The sequence below is a fragment of the Achroia grisella genome, unplaced genomic scaffold (genome assembly GCF_030625045.1).
Source record: "Achroia grisella isolate CSIRO2021 unplaced genomic scaffold, CSIRO_AGI_Agris_v1 utg109, whole genome shotgun sequence".
Classification (NCBI taxonomy): Eukaryota; Metazoa; Arthropoda; class Insecta; order Lepidoptera; family Pyralidae; genus Achroia; species Achroia grisella.
This window is the reverse complement of record NW_026712573.1, coordinates 7,237,313-7,253,793: the sequence shown is the minus strand read 5'-3', so window position 1 is coordinate 7,253,793 and position 16,481 is coordinate 7,237,313. Positions and strand designations below refer to the sequence as shown.

The 16,481-nt window shown below is 32.1% G+C and overlaps 1 protein-coding gene across 2 annotated transcripts in view; it reads left to right on the top strand.

The window, feature by feature from the left end:
* The window catches only part of LOC131846198 (serine/threonine-protein kinase Tao), a 29,141-nt gene extending 19,775 nt beyond the window's left edge, over window positions 1-9,366 (top strand). For both annotated transcript variants that reach the window (XM_059195456.1, XM_059195449.1), the window contains exons 13-21: window positions 337-548; window positions 1,220-1,370; window positions 1,792-1,904; window positions 2,036-2,162; window positions 2,718-2,819; window positions 3,411-3,545; window positions 8,289-8,447; window positions 8,592-8,710; window positions 9,092-9,366. In XM_059195456.1, the coding sequence (XP_059051439.1) occupies window positions 337-548; window positions 1,220-1,370; window positions 1,792-1,904; window positions 2,036-2,162; window positions 2,718-2,819; window positions 3,411-3,545; window positions 8,289-8,447; window positions 8,592-8,710; window positions 9,092-9,215 (1,242 nt within the window). In that variant the 3' untranslated portion in view covers window positions 9,216-9,366. The remainder of the gene's footprint in view (window positions 1-336; window positions 549-1,219; window positions 1,371-1,791; window positions 1,905-2,035; window positions 2,163-2,717; window positions 2,820-3,410; window positions 3,546-8,288; window positions 8,448-8,591; window positions 8,711-9,091) is intronic.
* Window positions 9,367-16,481: the final 7,115 nt, after the last annotated feature.

Genomic DNA, 16,481 nt, shown 5'->3' with positions numbered 1-16,481 from the left:
GGTGACCCACTTTTTTTTTAGGATGTTAATGAAATGGTGCACCTGCCTGCGCTAACGGTTTTCGCTGGCGAAACTCGTGAGGAGGATGATAAGATGAATATGTGGTCAGGTCAGTTAGCCCATCGTGACAAACTTACTAAGAATTTTTTCACGATGGTTTCCAGGAGGACCCGCATGGAGGTCGACCTAAAATCGTAACCATTACATTGCTAGTAATGGGTAGTACTAGTTTCCATTACTAATAACCTTCTTCCCTCCGGTGCCTCACGTTAATTCTATTGTGGAGGACTAACTTAACTTCCACATCCTGTAATTTTAATTGATGATGATGTCCAGACACGGCACGGACAAGAACTCGAACGCAAGCAGAAGCAAAGCACGGCCGCAGAAAAGAAGTTGTTCAAGGACATCACGGCACGGCAAGAACAAGAGCGGAAGGCGTTCGAGACGCAGCGTAAGCGCGAATATAAGGCCAACAAGGAGCGCTGGAAAAAGGAACTCAGTATGGACGATGCCACGCCTAAGCGGCAACGGGACGCCACTCTACAGTACGTATTTTTTGTTTTCATAATAATGAATCAATTTACGCTACTATTTTAACGGTTGCGCAGTGGGGCACCAGTGGATGACGTTAAGTTAGTTTGTCTATCATGGCAAAATATCCAGAAAGTTATGGATAATGATGAATGAAAAATGAATCAATCGTTCCTAGGGGTAACCGTGTGGAGGTCAATATGACATGGTATATTACTAGCAAAGGGATTATTAGTACACATTACTAAGAATCCAATAGTGCATTTTCAATTCACTATCATCTTATCATACTCTAAACCTTTAACCTTACAGTGATCAGATTAATTCATAAACTAGGATTAGACAGCAAACTTGACAAAAATCATCAATCACTTTTTGAAAAAGCATTCAGGAATGTGTAAATCAGTAAAACAAAACAGAGGCTTTTTTTATGATAATTTGTGTAACCAATATATTTTTATATGACCTGCTCAGGAAATCAAACGGTACATGTTGAAAAGCATAGTTGAAAGACAGTTGTGGTATAAATTTATAAGAAAGTATGTAAAGGTACATGTTTCCTTCTTATAGATTGATTATTATTTAAAATAGATTTTGTCACAGCCTTTTAACGGCTAACGGGTAGGAGCCAATTTTTTATAAAGTATTAGGAATTTAAATTGGAATTTTTTATTTCTGTATTTAGGTCACAAAAAGTCAGCCTAAAGCAAGCGGAGGCGGCGGAAGAGGCGAGGCTAGTTCGGTCGCAGCGCGAGTACCTGGAACTTGAGGTGCGGCGCTTCTGTCGCCGGCGCATGCTCGCATTACATCACAAGGAGCAAGAACTGTTACGAGAGGTCAGTGTAGATAATGTATTTTTATCCAGCTTATGTAATTATTTACATTTTCAATTATGAAGCATAATTTACATTTTTTACGTAATTGGAATATCAAACAAACAGAACTTGTATACTCAACAGCACTACATCACATTATCATGTACTTCGCGTAAGTGGTCGTTGCATACTCGGGCATTGTTATTCATGAGAACTAAAATGTCATGCTTCTTAACCTGTAAATTTATTAATATTAGTTAAAATTCTTTTTGGTTAACATATATATAAATAAATGAAGACTAAAATATATTATAGATAATATAAGAATGTAAATTTATACTGGTATTTATCAGGACCATACAAAGTTTAATCAAAAAATTTGAATGTCAACTTTCTTTAATACACATTATGTAAAGAACATTTTTTTACATTATTTGTACAGGAGTTGAACAAAAGACAAAATCAGCTGGATCAGGCTCACGCGATGCTGCTACGACATCACGAAAAGACGCAGGATCTGGAGTATCGCCAGCAGAAGGGCGTGCATGCGCTTAGGTATGAATTAATATTTTTATATTTCAGTACTATTCTATTTAAAATTTAAAATGTAAGAGTCGTCGACATACAGTAATGATTCTTGCGAAAAAATAATAATAATGTAAAGTAATGTTTTCACACTTTTCCAGGGAAGAGCAACTGTCGAACCAGCATGCGACCGAGCTGGCTAACCAGCGCGAGTACATGCAGCGAGCCGAGCATGAACTGCGCAAGAAACATGCATTACAACTCAAACAGCAACCTAAGAGCCTCAAGGTCAGTTACAGTTTTATATCCTACAGTAGCGTTTCTGTAACTGGAATGACAAACAACTTATGGAAAGTAGTAACCGTCTCCTAATGTGTCTATAGGGTTACCTCAATCTTACATATTTTTGGCGCTAAACAGCTTGATTTGGTTTGTACTGAATCTAATAAGTACGGAGGTGTGACGTATTAGTACGATTTGAAATGCATGAGAGGTAGGTACCACCGACGTCTATACGCATATCAATATATAATATATTGAAAGTATCAATAATAATAATAACATCCTGGAGAATTCACACCGCTCCATCTAGTCCCAAGCTCAGCAGAGCTTGTGTTATGGGTAGTGAATAACTGATAAAAATGTTTTTTTCTTAAATAGGTTTCTAATACATAAAACCTCTAGATAAATACAATCATACACATAAATGCGAATGTTTGTATTGTACTGGTCAAACAATGTCCAAAACCACTAGACCACTGAGGCCGTTAATATTGCAAAAACTGTTGTTCTGTAATCATCAGTATGTAATCCTAATAAATGAAATGTTGAAATTGTTTACAGCAAAAGGAAATGCAGATTCGTAAGCAGTTCCGAGAGACTTGCAAAATACAAACGCGTCAGTACAAGGCACTCAAGGCGCAAATATTGCAAAATACTGCTAAGGTACAACTCAAATTATATTAAAAATTATGAAAAACAAGTCAAACTATACTAGTACTTACACGAAATTGCTTCAATGGTTTCCTTTTTTTTAACACAAAAAAACAAGTTCCTGCTGCTTGCCAAAAAATCCTTCCTTCCTACTGTCCACTTCTTTAATAATATAAATACATTGTCCACTACACTAGTCGACTGAACTGAGAATGTGAGAATAAAAAAGTAACTAGTTCAATCAACTGAATTGGATAATTGAACTACTATGAATAGTCATATTTATAACTGTTCCGTTATTGACCCATTACTAGCAATGTACCATGTCAGGTTGACCTCCACGTGGTTCCCCCTGGAAACCATCGTGATAAATTCCTGGTGAATTTGTCACGATGGGCTAACTGACCTGACCTCATGCTCATCTTATCATCCTCCACTGGTGCCCCGCCAGCGGAAACCGTTAGCGCAGGCGGGTGCACCATACCATTATCATCCGTAAAAAAAAACTGTTCCGTTATGGTCTGATATCTAAAATTATTAAATTATTTGTAACTTGAAAACCTTTTAAAATTTATTTATTTTACATTATTTTTACGCCTACAGGAACAACAAAAGGAAGTAATAAAGACTCTAAAGGACGAGAAACGACGCAAGTTAGTTTTACTAGGTGAACAGTATGATCAGAGCATCACAGAGATGCTACAAAAACAAACCGTCAGATTGGATGAAAGCCAAATGGTAAGTTAACCTTTATATATAATGAAAGGCCTTTATGTTCCACTAAAATTAAAGAATGATTTGTTTGACAATGTTTGCTATAACTTACCTATAGGTATAAGTAGATCATAGTGAATACTCAAATCTCAATTAGTATATACAATACTATGAGTATTGAATATTAATAAAAACTACTTGATTTGCCATCTAGTCTTCTAACAAATACATGTTGGACCAAAATAAACACATTTTCTTTAAAACATATTCATGTAGGTCATTTTAGATGCTTAGAAACTTTAGTTCCGTGTACGATTATTTTACGATCTCTATCAAGAATCTATCTCTAGTGTAAAACAAAGTTGCTGTATTTATGTTTGTTGCTTCATTTTCTTTTAAACCAGCCGAACGGCGAGTTATAAGAGTGAATTAAAGGAGAGTTGAAAATATATATAAAATATAAAGGAATCACCAAAAGAGCAAGGAGCCTCACATAGACTGCTGTGCGTTATATATAATAGATTTTATTTTACATAACGTAGTCTTAGTGGTAACTAGGCAATAGTAATACATGAACTAACGATATTTCGTGATTTGTGGTACTCATGTATTGTTCATCCCTCTATTCCCTGTAATTTTATTGCCCATACCACAGATAATATAATATTACATACAGATACCCCATCCCATACAAGAAAATGGTTCCTTCCTAACTCGGGCTATTCTTCGGGCTATTTTATTTCGCCGCCGTAGGCGCTAGATGTCGCTATATCTGAAGCAGTTTGGATTACTAGTGGGTGCTTAGTAACAAAGCATGAAAATAGATGGCAGAGAATTCGGTCTACATGACATCTGTTTTGCAAAGATACGTACATAATAGATATATAACTGTATCGAACTCCTGATTGGGTACAATCGAAAATTCAATGTAGGTATAATATTGTTCGCTGACAGTCTACAGACACGGCTACCTATGTATCTATGTATCTATGTACTATGTTACAGTTACTTTTTTACATGCCTACTTTTTTTCTCCCAACGAAGATATGTCGTAACGCGTCTGCACTAAAATCGGGCTATCGGTTAAGGAGCAATAGCTCCTTAACGAATAGCCCGATTTTAATACGGTTTTTTTTATTTAAATTGTTATGTGATAGTGATAGATTTTAGCTATAATCAATTGATGTGGATATGGGTACCTCATATAATTTTCAGTGTATAATTATTTCTCAATATGTAGTTAATTATGGTAAACTGGCAATTTGTAAAACTGAAAATAATATCTGCAAAACATCAATCTGTTATATGTAGGTTCTTTCAGGGATACTACATCGGTGCTAATGACATGTAGGTACTTATTTTGATGTTATACCTATTTGTAGAACCTTCGATATCTACAAACTACGCCTTTACTGCTAGTTTTTTGGTATTTATGTAAGTTGTTATTCAGTTGAAATTAAGCTGCGAAATTACAGGATATTTGGACATAACATCTATGTTCTCCGGAATGATAACGTATGCGGGATATAGCGGGCACGACATGATGACGTAATGCTGTTTAATAATATATGTCTATGTATGTACGTCGGATAGCGTCGTGGTTGGATGGATCGTCAGCTTATTTACCATTTCAGTTAATAATAGTAGGTAGTAACTTTTGACAATATGGATGAAGGAGGGTAACGGTGATGATGATGAGATCAATAATGACTGTTGACGATAGTGACGGTGGTATTTATTTATGACCACCATAAAATTCATCATTGGCAGCATTCTCAACATTATCATCATTGTTCATCATGATGATTGAGATCAAATTAATTAATTGATTAAAAAAGTAGCAAGTATTAGGTAGGTACTAAGTCCTTATATGACTTAAATACAAGGTTCTGGGATGCTGTGATATACTACAGTCTCTAGATTTTGTTTCTTATTAGTATTCCACGACCAAAGTCTATAGACAGAGAAATATAGATTTACACAAAGTTTCTTGATGTAAATGGGAATTATTATACACATTGCATTAAAAAATATATATGATTACCATCTAATACAAAATCATTATGTAGTAAATAATTCCTGACATTTTAAATCGAATGAGATGAAACTAACATTGCATGAACACAACACTTGAAGATCATAACATTTTTATTTCAGGTAATAAAACACTTTTAAATAATTTATTAATCACAGAATAAACAATTGTTAATAATTTACAATAATATTTCTTTCACTGCTTGTCTGTTATACCACTAAAACTTCAAACACTTCTGTTATTTTTATAGTATATTCCAAATAAATCAATATCAAGAAATATAATATTTCATCAAAATCATTTCATAATTAATTCCTGGTACACAAAATATTCCTGGATTTGTTGATGAAGCAATATAATAATAATCATGAGCTTAAATCATAAACTTATTTGCAGTCGGTTACACATAATATAATTACTTGGAATTTCTTCTCATCACTAGTCCGTTGCTTTCTTACTTATTTAATTATATTATTAATTGCATTGTGATTAATAATTTACAGATTTTTCTTCTGCTTTTTTCTCTTATTTTTACTTGCATTATTATTTTATACAGTAAAATGTTCATATATATATATATATATATTTCTTATTCTTTTGAACTCCTGTTCTTTACAGTAAAAATGTTATTTATCTTCATCTGAATGACTAGGAGATTTAGAATATCATCTCTTATTTGTTTAAACTTTGTTCAGTATTAAGTTGTTGATGTCAGGAAAATCTGAAAACAATATCATATACCATGTTACATTTTCATGAACTCACATGAATGAATTTACATGAAAGTAACTAAACTGTAACCTTATTAGTACAATAAACATATTATTCATACATCATATTCATTCAGTTCTAATAAAATATAAAAATAATACTACTGTTTAGTACTTTATTTTGATTAATAATTTTCAGTATTTTCTCAATCAATCAAAAATTATAAAATCAGTGTTAGTTTTTTGAAGTTACATTCATACCAATAATAAAAACATAATAATACCACATTAAAGCGGTCACCAAGTACCTATGTTTATTATATTTTAATATGAAAGATACACACGCATACATATGCAAGTTTTTAACAACTTATAGTTATACCTGGTATGAGATAATCCTCAAAGACACGATAGTTTACTAAATATTTGTAGTAGTCCTTAGACACATTTAAATTATTGAGTTTGACAAAAAAATAAGAAGTTCAATGAACTCTGAACAGGGACAATTCAAAAGTTGAAGTACCTACTTAACTTAAATGATGAAAAAAGAGAAAAAATCCAATGCTAGTGAAAATATGTTTTAAGCATTTGACTTAAAGTCGTTTATCCTATTCTTTTATTCCTATATTTTATATTTTTAACATTTCATTTATGTTGCCAGTACTCGTTGTCATTTCGATATAATAAAAAAATATGGACCAACCTACGATTTTAAATCGATATTTTTATTTGTGATGAAATCTAATAATATAAATTATTAATAACCTACCCTTGAATGGAGATATTAAAAAACTAATTATCATGAATAGTAGGTACTAGGATCAGTAATATATCATAGTATTATGAATGATTATCGTTTCAAAACCTTGTACAATTTAGTAAGGTTGAAAATATCCTTCTACAAAAGCAAAATTCGAGTATTTGTAAAGTTTCTTATGAGTATTTTTAAAAATTCGAGGATCCTCATATTTAGCTATCAATGTCAGTAATTTATGTAGATACCATATAACACTTGTTTATTGAGGTATAAAGGTATAGCTGACCTTATATACTCTATACCACATTCAATTCTCATTCATTAAATTACAATAAGTAGGTATTTATTTTTTTAATAGAAGAACTATGTCACTAATGTCATTAATTGCTATAATTACCAGGGTGACCGCGTGGAGGTTGATATAATAGTGTACACTTGTATCAGATCAATCTAATTAATATTTCCCTCTTCAAGTTTCGAAGTTATGAGCGAACAGATAAATATATAGTACTTGCATACCTGTCAAAATCTCTCTATTTTGCCGTCGTCAAGTAAAAATTATGCATTGCAATTCGTTACAAATAAGAGTATAATACAAAATGATGAAATTTTACTGTTTGCAAAGACTAATTAAAAGCACCATCGAATAATGCGTTGTAATATCCTGTTATCGATTATTCGAAAAAATCGATAAATCTATGCATTTATTTTTAATATGGCAACACTTTCTAAATAAGTATTACTGGAATAATATGGTTTTCTTGTTTAGCTGTTTTATATTTACTTAAACTTTTTTATGTTTAATTTATCATAATAGTATAGTAAGTACTTATTATTTGAAAATATAAAATAAACATTTAAAATACGGTATACAAATGAAAACAGCGCCATCTATGAAAGTATTTTGGAAACAATAAGCCCCAATTAGCAATGATTAAATTGTAAACAAATACAGGGCAACAACAAAATGAGTAAATATATGAAAATTACTTTTCAAAACGCATTATTTCATTTTAACATCTATATATGATATCATCTATCTTTTTAAAAATAGATTAAACCTTTTTAAAAACATAGTTTTGGGTTTTAAACGATTACAAAACAATGTTGAATTCCATTCGATACCAATGACGCCATCTAAATCCGTTTTTCGAACTAAAAATGGCTACTATGCCATTGATCCCCACTGCCCATACCTAATCCTTCAACCAAAACAACTTACAAAGCAAGCTCATATATACAAAAGTGTATAATTTTAATCGCAGATGGAGTGCCAACAGTTGAAAATGCAGCTGGAACATGAGCTAGACATGCTGACGGCATACCAGAGCAAGAGTAAGATGCAAGCTGAGGCGCAGCGGAATAGGGAACGACGCGAACTGGAGGACCGCGTCGCTGTGCGGAGGGCGCTGCTTGAGCAGAAGGTCATCGTCATAATTCATTATTATTAACATTGTTTAGCACACTTGGTCTTATAAAGACAGGCTTTAGCCAAACTATTTCCATGTTGTGTTTATAGTATTATTGATAGAGGGCAAAAAAGGGAATGATGTATAACTGTTTAACAGATGGAGTCGGAATCGGCGCAGTTCCTAGCGGAGCGTGCGGAAAGAACACGTGATTTGCACGAGCGGCACGAACGCAACCTCGCACAGTTTGACGGCGAGAGCACACGTCTTGGCTTCAGGTATACTTACCATACTCTTATTGTATATGTACAGTATATGTGACCGATATTGCGGATATAACAGTTAGACAAGACAATCTTCCTTCAGATGGTCACAGGTTCATAACTACACATCTATATGGCTGTGTATTAGTGTAAAACAGGGATGTTAGGGAGCTCCATAACCGTAACCGAATCCGGAATAAAAGTTTCGGATAATATCAGATACGGGGCGGAACCTAATTGAGACACGTTACATAACCATTTTATTAGCTATTTGTATTTATCTTTTGAAATTACTTAATAATTCATTAATAGAAGTAGAATGCAACGAGCATTGAAACCCTTACACACCTGCAGTATCCGCTTGTATAATAAGTATTGTATTATTTACTTTTTTAGCGCTCTGGCGATCGCAGAGGGTAGCCGCGAGGGTTATGGCGACGAGGAGCAATCACTGTCCGGCTCCATGCTATCGCTGGCCCACAGCAACTCGTCGGCCAGTTTCCCAGCTGGTTCACTCTAACCGCTCAATCGTTCGACCGCTACACCGCTCGCGACGCTACATACGACATCCGATTGACCGGTAATGCTGTTGCCAAATCTCTACTCATTTAAAATTATAATGGCAGTAATAGTAGTTTCTCAGCACTGAATTTTGTTACCACTGATTTATAGTTACGTATATTATTAGTATACGTATATTAATAGTTTTTGCTCATAGTATGCCCAACCTTGATTGGTTAAATAATTGGATATTACATTGATTATGTTTATCAATTTGTTTTCCAATACATTAAAGGATTATGTAATCTGATATTAATTCAGATTACAAAAATCATAAATAAATGACAAACACGCCGATCGTGAATTTTTCGAAAGTATATTGCAATCTTCTTGTACCAGCAAACAATAATACAATATACAATCTTAATAAAGAAGGCATTCTCCCTTGTATCAGAGATTACATTGGTTAACTTATACTTGAGATGGAAAAACAGGAACTCACACATTGTTCTTTTATGTATGAAAAATTTTTTTTTAAAATAAAAACAGTCCTTACAACTCCCAATTTATTTATTAAATTGTGAAATGCCAAATTTTGCCACTGCTTGATTAGTGAAGTAAGAATGTAGTGAAATCATTGCATTCAGCATCATTGTTCTGAAGAACACTGCCAGATAAAGCTGAAGCAATTGGAGCGAAAGACGAAAACTTAAAAGAATATAAAATTTCTATAGTTACAAAAATATTAATGCAACAAATTTACATAAGTTTTAAAAATAATATTTATTAAGAATTGTTTAATTATTGCCTAAATGGCAATAATTAAACAATTCTTATATTATAATACAACATATTTGAAGGAATTACTCCTTGAATGACTTATTACATTGTGTTTTAAATTCCCTTTTTGATATAATTTCCAGACATTTAAGAGTTAGGAATTCATTTGTTGATATTATAGCAAAGAAATTGAAAATAACAGTTTTCTGTAGGATTTTTATTAATATTACCAATATGATTTTTTTCTTTTTTCATATTAATTGTGTAATTTCAAAGTACAAAACAAAAATATGATCGTTTCCTGTTTTCAAACAAAATTCATAAACACGAAGAGATAATAGTCGTAAATGTGGATTTGGCAACAGCATTAGTTCTCGTGTCCCATTGATTACTGAGACTGTCAGCCCTCCCGGTAAATGTTTGGCTGTAACACGGCAATATTGAATATTGTGCTTCAAATTATTGTCTATTGTATAATTTGTGATTATTTATGTTGTCTTCCAAGAAGTGCGTCAATATTCGCGTATTCAATGGTGACTTTTCGGGAGGGTATTTCCTATTTTGTTACACTATTAAGTTTATTGCACTCCATAGTTAATTATTTCGTGCTTGCAGTTGGACTAATAGCGAATATAAAATTAAAAATTGTCACACTTCCCATACACATTATTTAGATTTTCCGCCTCTATTAAATACGAGTATTATTTAAGTCTCTAATAATATGTCTATATTCCGAACGCTATAGCACGGTGCCGATAACAGCTGGTATTTTAGTACGTTTTGTTATAAAAATAACTATATTTTGTGGTCAAAATCGCAAATGATATTTCTCTACATACGCCCTTATGGCCTTTGTAATTTACCTTATATCTTTTGTACTACATAATTTATTTGCTCGCTCGCCTGCACCTTGCTATAACGCGCGATTGTGTATATATTACCGGCAATGTGTAATTCAGGTATTCTATACAGTACAATACAATACTGTGTAATGTATACTTTCACTGTTAGTTTAGATTCTATACACGTATTGTCGCCGGTAACATGTACATATAGTTTTACTATAGACTAAAAATTTGAGAATACCTATGGATTACCCTAAAAAGTTAGTAATATATTACTGGAATGACGTTATGAATGATAAATTTAAATATCCTTATAGAACAAAATAGTAATAAAATCACACAAATGACGTAACCGTTATTAGTCCCACCGCGCGATATACTCAATGTGTTTCTGGTATATAATACCGTACTTTAGTCTCTAATTATATTTCATGTATTTTTGTCGTGTTCTGAAATAATTTCAAATAAACCACAACCAACAAACAATATCGATGTAATAAAGTAAAATCCGGTACTTACGAAGATGGTATCTCCTAGTTCGAGATCTTTAATGAAGATGTTTTAGAGTAAGTTCAGAAAAGTCATATTTTATATATCTTCATAATTATCAGAATGTGCCAGAAACACGTTGCTAAAATAATTAAAAATCGTATTAATATGTAACTGATGAAGTAAGCCTGTGTGTTAATAGTTGGGTATATTAAATGATAATGTGATGATGTGAGAATGGAACGCTTATCTATTAGCTAACTCATAATGCGACTCTGTACCGTCACTATTGATTATAGGCTAACACCAAAATTACCAAAAATGCACGTGTGTGCTTAAAAATAATAGGTAATTTGATTGATACATGCCTGATAAACGATCTCCTAGATATAAGTAATTTTATCTTCGAGTGTATTAGCATAGAAGAAAATCAATCATATATTAAAAAGTTAGACCGTCCATCTATAAAAAAAATTAATGTAAAATAAAAAACATATTTTATTGGATCATCGATTTTGGTGTTATGGAAATCTAAATACTGAATTTGAATTATTCTGTTTAATTCCAATACTATTGGCATGAGACCACAAAGAATTGAGATGACTCATAAATGTGAAAAGTCATAGATCCATCATTTGTGGCGGTCACTCCCTCGCCCTATTGACAGGTTAATGGTAGCAGAACCATTCCAATTCAGTATTTTGTTTTAATAAAAAAAAAAACAATATTAAAAGCGACGGAGCAGAGTACAGAATAGAGCATGATTAAAACTAAAAATAAATAAAAAATCTAGTATTCTCGATTTACTCTTGTATAATATATAGTTTATCATAAGTCTTTATAGCGTCTTTAGCTAATTTTCCATCTTGATACACTGTCAATATAAGATGAAAGAGTTTGAATTACGAACACATCTATAAGTACATTAAAACAAACTTTTGTAGCTCATCCCGATAAGAATACTCGATGTGTATACTTAGATATTTGGGAAAAGAAATTAGACGAATGTAGTGTGCTCATGACAGGCCGAGCCTCCCACGCGATGCCCGAACCAAATCACAAATGGTATTATATCATTATTATTTACTTCTTAGATAGTCAAAATTTTATATTCATATCATTAGTTTTTACTTTAGAAAATATTTACGTGTATATTGATTTGATTAGCAATCGTATTTTGTTTGACACAGGGGGACTGTGTTTATTGTAAACATTACAGTTCTTGTACATAATTACATTACATGTTCATTTCATTTTACGTTTATAGTCTGTAGCGTCTGATAATTTAAATAATAACAGAGGTGCTGTTTACGATTATTGTGCATCTGACTGCCAGTTATGTTTTGTAAATATAATAAATTGTCTGTAATATATATGTATGTGTTAGCAAGCACACAGTTTGCCTTATATCGTGAATTCGACCGTGGGGCTCGGCGTTTTGTATATAATGAAAAATAATATATAATTAACATTTATACATAGTCTGTTACTGTTTGTAAGGTGCGGTATATTCTTGTACATTCGAAGTGCGATCAACATGTGCTAATATTTCCTTTTATTTAGTATCCTAATACTTTTGTATTGTCAAGCTTTTCAGTCATTTTATATATAGGCGATTACGTGAGTTATTTAATTTAACACCGATTTTAGTCATAAATATCCAAATTTAGTATATGCTATTTTTAAAGGTAATTTTTACTCTTAATTATATTATCTGCCTATATCACATTGCTTGCAAGCATCACACGATGTGATCATATTTTGTTTTATTATAGACTAATCTCGTTAGTCTTGACCCACTTGAATTTTGTGTAAGTATAGTTGATCTAAAATTATTAATAGATATCGACCCACACTGCCATTGACATGTTTACTTTTTTTTATTTAATATGCTAGTTAATACAAACGTATTCGATGGCATTGTGAATCGAAATGATACGAAATAATGTAGCTACCACTCTCCTCCTCAACTGACCAAGTAAATGACAATAATCTCTAGACACAGCCTAACTTGACTCGTCATCCTGTCATTGTACATACGTATTTAGGCCGGTGTGTGAGAGCGAAGCGGTGGCCTCCGGTGTTACTCGTCAAATTTGTAGAATAATTATCATGACAAATTATTATAATTAAGTTGGTTTGTTCGAAAGTCGAGTATAAAAATGAGCTGCTTTCTGTCAATTCATTGAGCGATCTCACTTGTTAGTACTAGTAGCTTCGTTTCAGTCTTGTATCCATATTGTTCAGTTTTAGACAGAACACTATTATAGTACATATTGCAAAGATGATATCCACAATGTGTTGGCATGAAACCTCACTTGTGAATGTTTCGTCGATACTTGTGACATCTTGTGAGTTGTTAGATAGTTTGATGTCGTTTACTGTCTATAAATTTAGTTCTGTAGGTTAGCATTTTAATCGAGTATTCATTTATTTTGAATACTTTGATTTAATTATATTTAATGGCCCTGTAGATCTATGCTCATTTATATCTATTTCACAAAATTACTAGATCTGATTAAATGAGCGGGCTGAACTGTCTTATACAAGCGCGGAAGAATAAATTAAATTTAATACGATTTTAAGGTACTTAGATCCAATGAGTATAGATTCGTAAAAGAAAGCTTTTTAATGCCATTAAATGTAAAAGCTTGCAATATGCGCGTGATTTAATTCGTATTTGGTCCATCGCTACGCTCTACGAAGGTCATAGCAAAATCTGGAACCGAAGCACTAAGGAATTGAAATGTAAGCTGTATGTTCGCTTGCGTGCAAATAGATGGTCGGTACTTAACATTAGGCGCGTAGTCATTCGCTCGCTGTTAGTTCTCTGTCCCATAGTCGAGCAGTTGTAGAGCCACAGATTCTATAATATTTAACGATTCAAGATTGAACGTAATCTTCAACTGTGATCTATTATTGGATCATATTATTTATTGTAAATTATTTTTATTATTATAAAGCGAGCAACTGTATCGTCTGTGGTCAAGAGTTTAGTGCGTAGACGCGTCTCTCCCTCTTCTAAACTCCCACCACTTAGCTGTTCTAGAGTTAGTTATCACGCTACAATTTTCGACCGACAAATTATTAATTATTAATATATAGAAGTACCAAACTCGTAGTTAGCTGTCACATATTATGATGTACATTGTACTAAATAATTTTTATATTTTACCATTGTATAGTCGTTTATCACTGATAGATAGCAATATTGAGACGAAGGTATGACAAGGCGTGCGGGCGCCGCCACCGTACGCGAATATAGTTTGCGTACGTAACGGCTCGCTCAGTGCACCATTGTTGGTTTTCTTTTTATTTTTTGTTATATATTTAAATAACACAATCGACTTGTAGTTTTAATAATTATTATCATTAATTATTATATTGTAATATAATCTTAATAATGAAAAAATCAAAGCGGAAATAAATAAATAGAAACGATCACATTGTGCAATTATTTTAGCTTATCAACCTTTATTTATTTCGCATGATCGATAAGATGTAATCCATAAGGACGTACACGTGGACTTAGTAAAAACAAGGACTAAAGTACAGTTGGTACCCCAAACAAATTATTAAGGATGATTATTATTATGATATGTACAATAGAAATGTATGGGTGGAAATTATAAAAATAAAACGTAACCTTACGTTAAAACATATGTATTGTAACAAATAATTGAAAAAAAAAAAAAAAACTTGGATATACGAAACACACCAGCTATAAATTTCTACATAATTGACTCGTATATAAATGCTATAAAAATAACAAAAACCAATATCTAAAGTATAAGTATATTATAAAAAAAACTAATTTTCACAAGATACACTCTATTATATTTATTCATTCAAATGCACCCTCTGATAAAATACAGTACCTATAGGGATTAATTAATTGTACGATCAATACGTACGACAGACATTAAGACTGTCGGGGTTGTTAGCGATCCCGAATATTGCAATGTTTACAATGTTTATCAGCTAGTTTCATAGTTCATTGAACAATTTCATGGTAGTAATAGACAACCACTCACAAAGCTTGTACTGTAAATTAAAGTTATAAGGACTAACATTGTATACTAGTATGGAATATTTGGTACAAAATAAGAAATGGTATTAATACCCACCATTCTTTCAGTAAATTCTTATATCGAAATATATATTGTTAAAATTTTAAATTTGAAAATATTTACATTTTTTATATTAATTACAATACAGGTCTTCGTGGTCGCAATTCACTCAGCCTCGGTTAAATAGAATAATATTATAAAGCATGCGTATGAATTCGCAATACTCAAAAGGGCCTCAAATACACAAATATCTACATGCAAATTAAGGTTAATTTTAGGTTTAAAGGTTTATATTATTTAGTTACAAAGTCGATAACTAAAAGTGAAGTATACTTACATCTGAGAAGTATACTTAAATCTGTATATCGCAATCAATTTGATCGAATATGTGCGTGATATATTACAATAAAACATTCAAATTACTTATTCTAAGATTAAAACAGAAATTAACAACTGTTACACAACCGCTGAGGCTACGTATTGGCAGTAAAATTATCCATATCAGCACAGCATATTTTTTTATTAGTATATATTCATATTTTTTTACATGTGTGTGTATATTTACGTAATACGTAATACGTATTTGAAAGTAGGCTGTAACCTCAAGAAGAGTACTTCTTATTTTGAGGTCAGTTTTGACTGCATTTTACGTGATTTATTCGCGGAAATCGCAATGAATTTTTAGTATTACATTTGCTACCAATATTTTACCTGTTTTTGCCATATATTACACACATGTCTACATATCTATAGAACCAACACAAGTATGAAAATTAATAAGTTACTCTTTTCTTATGTGGACAAAATAGACATTCTCGTTTATTAAATCAACTCGTATATACTGAACATAGATCTTTAATACATTTTTTCAAATAGCTTAAGGTACTCTATTTTATTTTTGTGTGTATACAAGTTACACGATAAATTGGGAAAAACTGATATTTTAATTTCCTTCTAGTAACAGAGTTTTCTTGTTGGTCCCTCTATATATTCTTACTGTTTAATACACAATCAGAAATTGTGAATGCAAATTCATTATTTCATTACAATTCATTTGTTTTTAGTAACAGCACTATACCACTTTCTGACGTAACAGCCAAT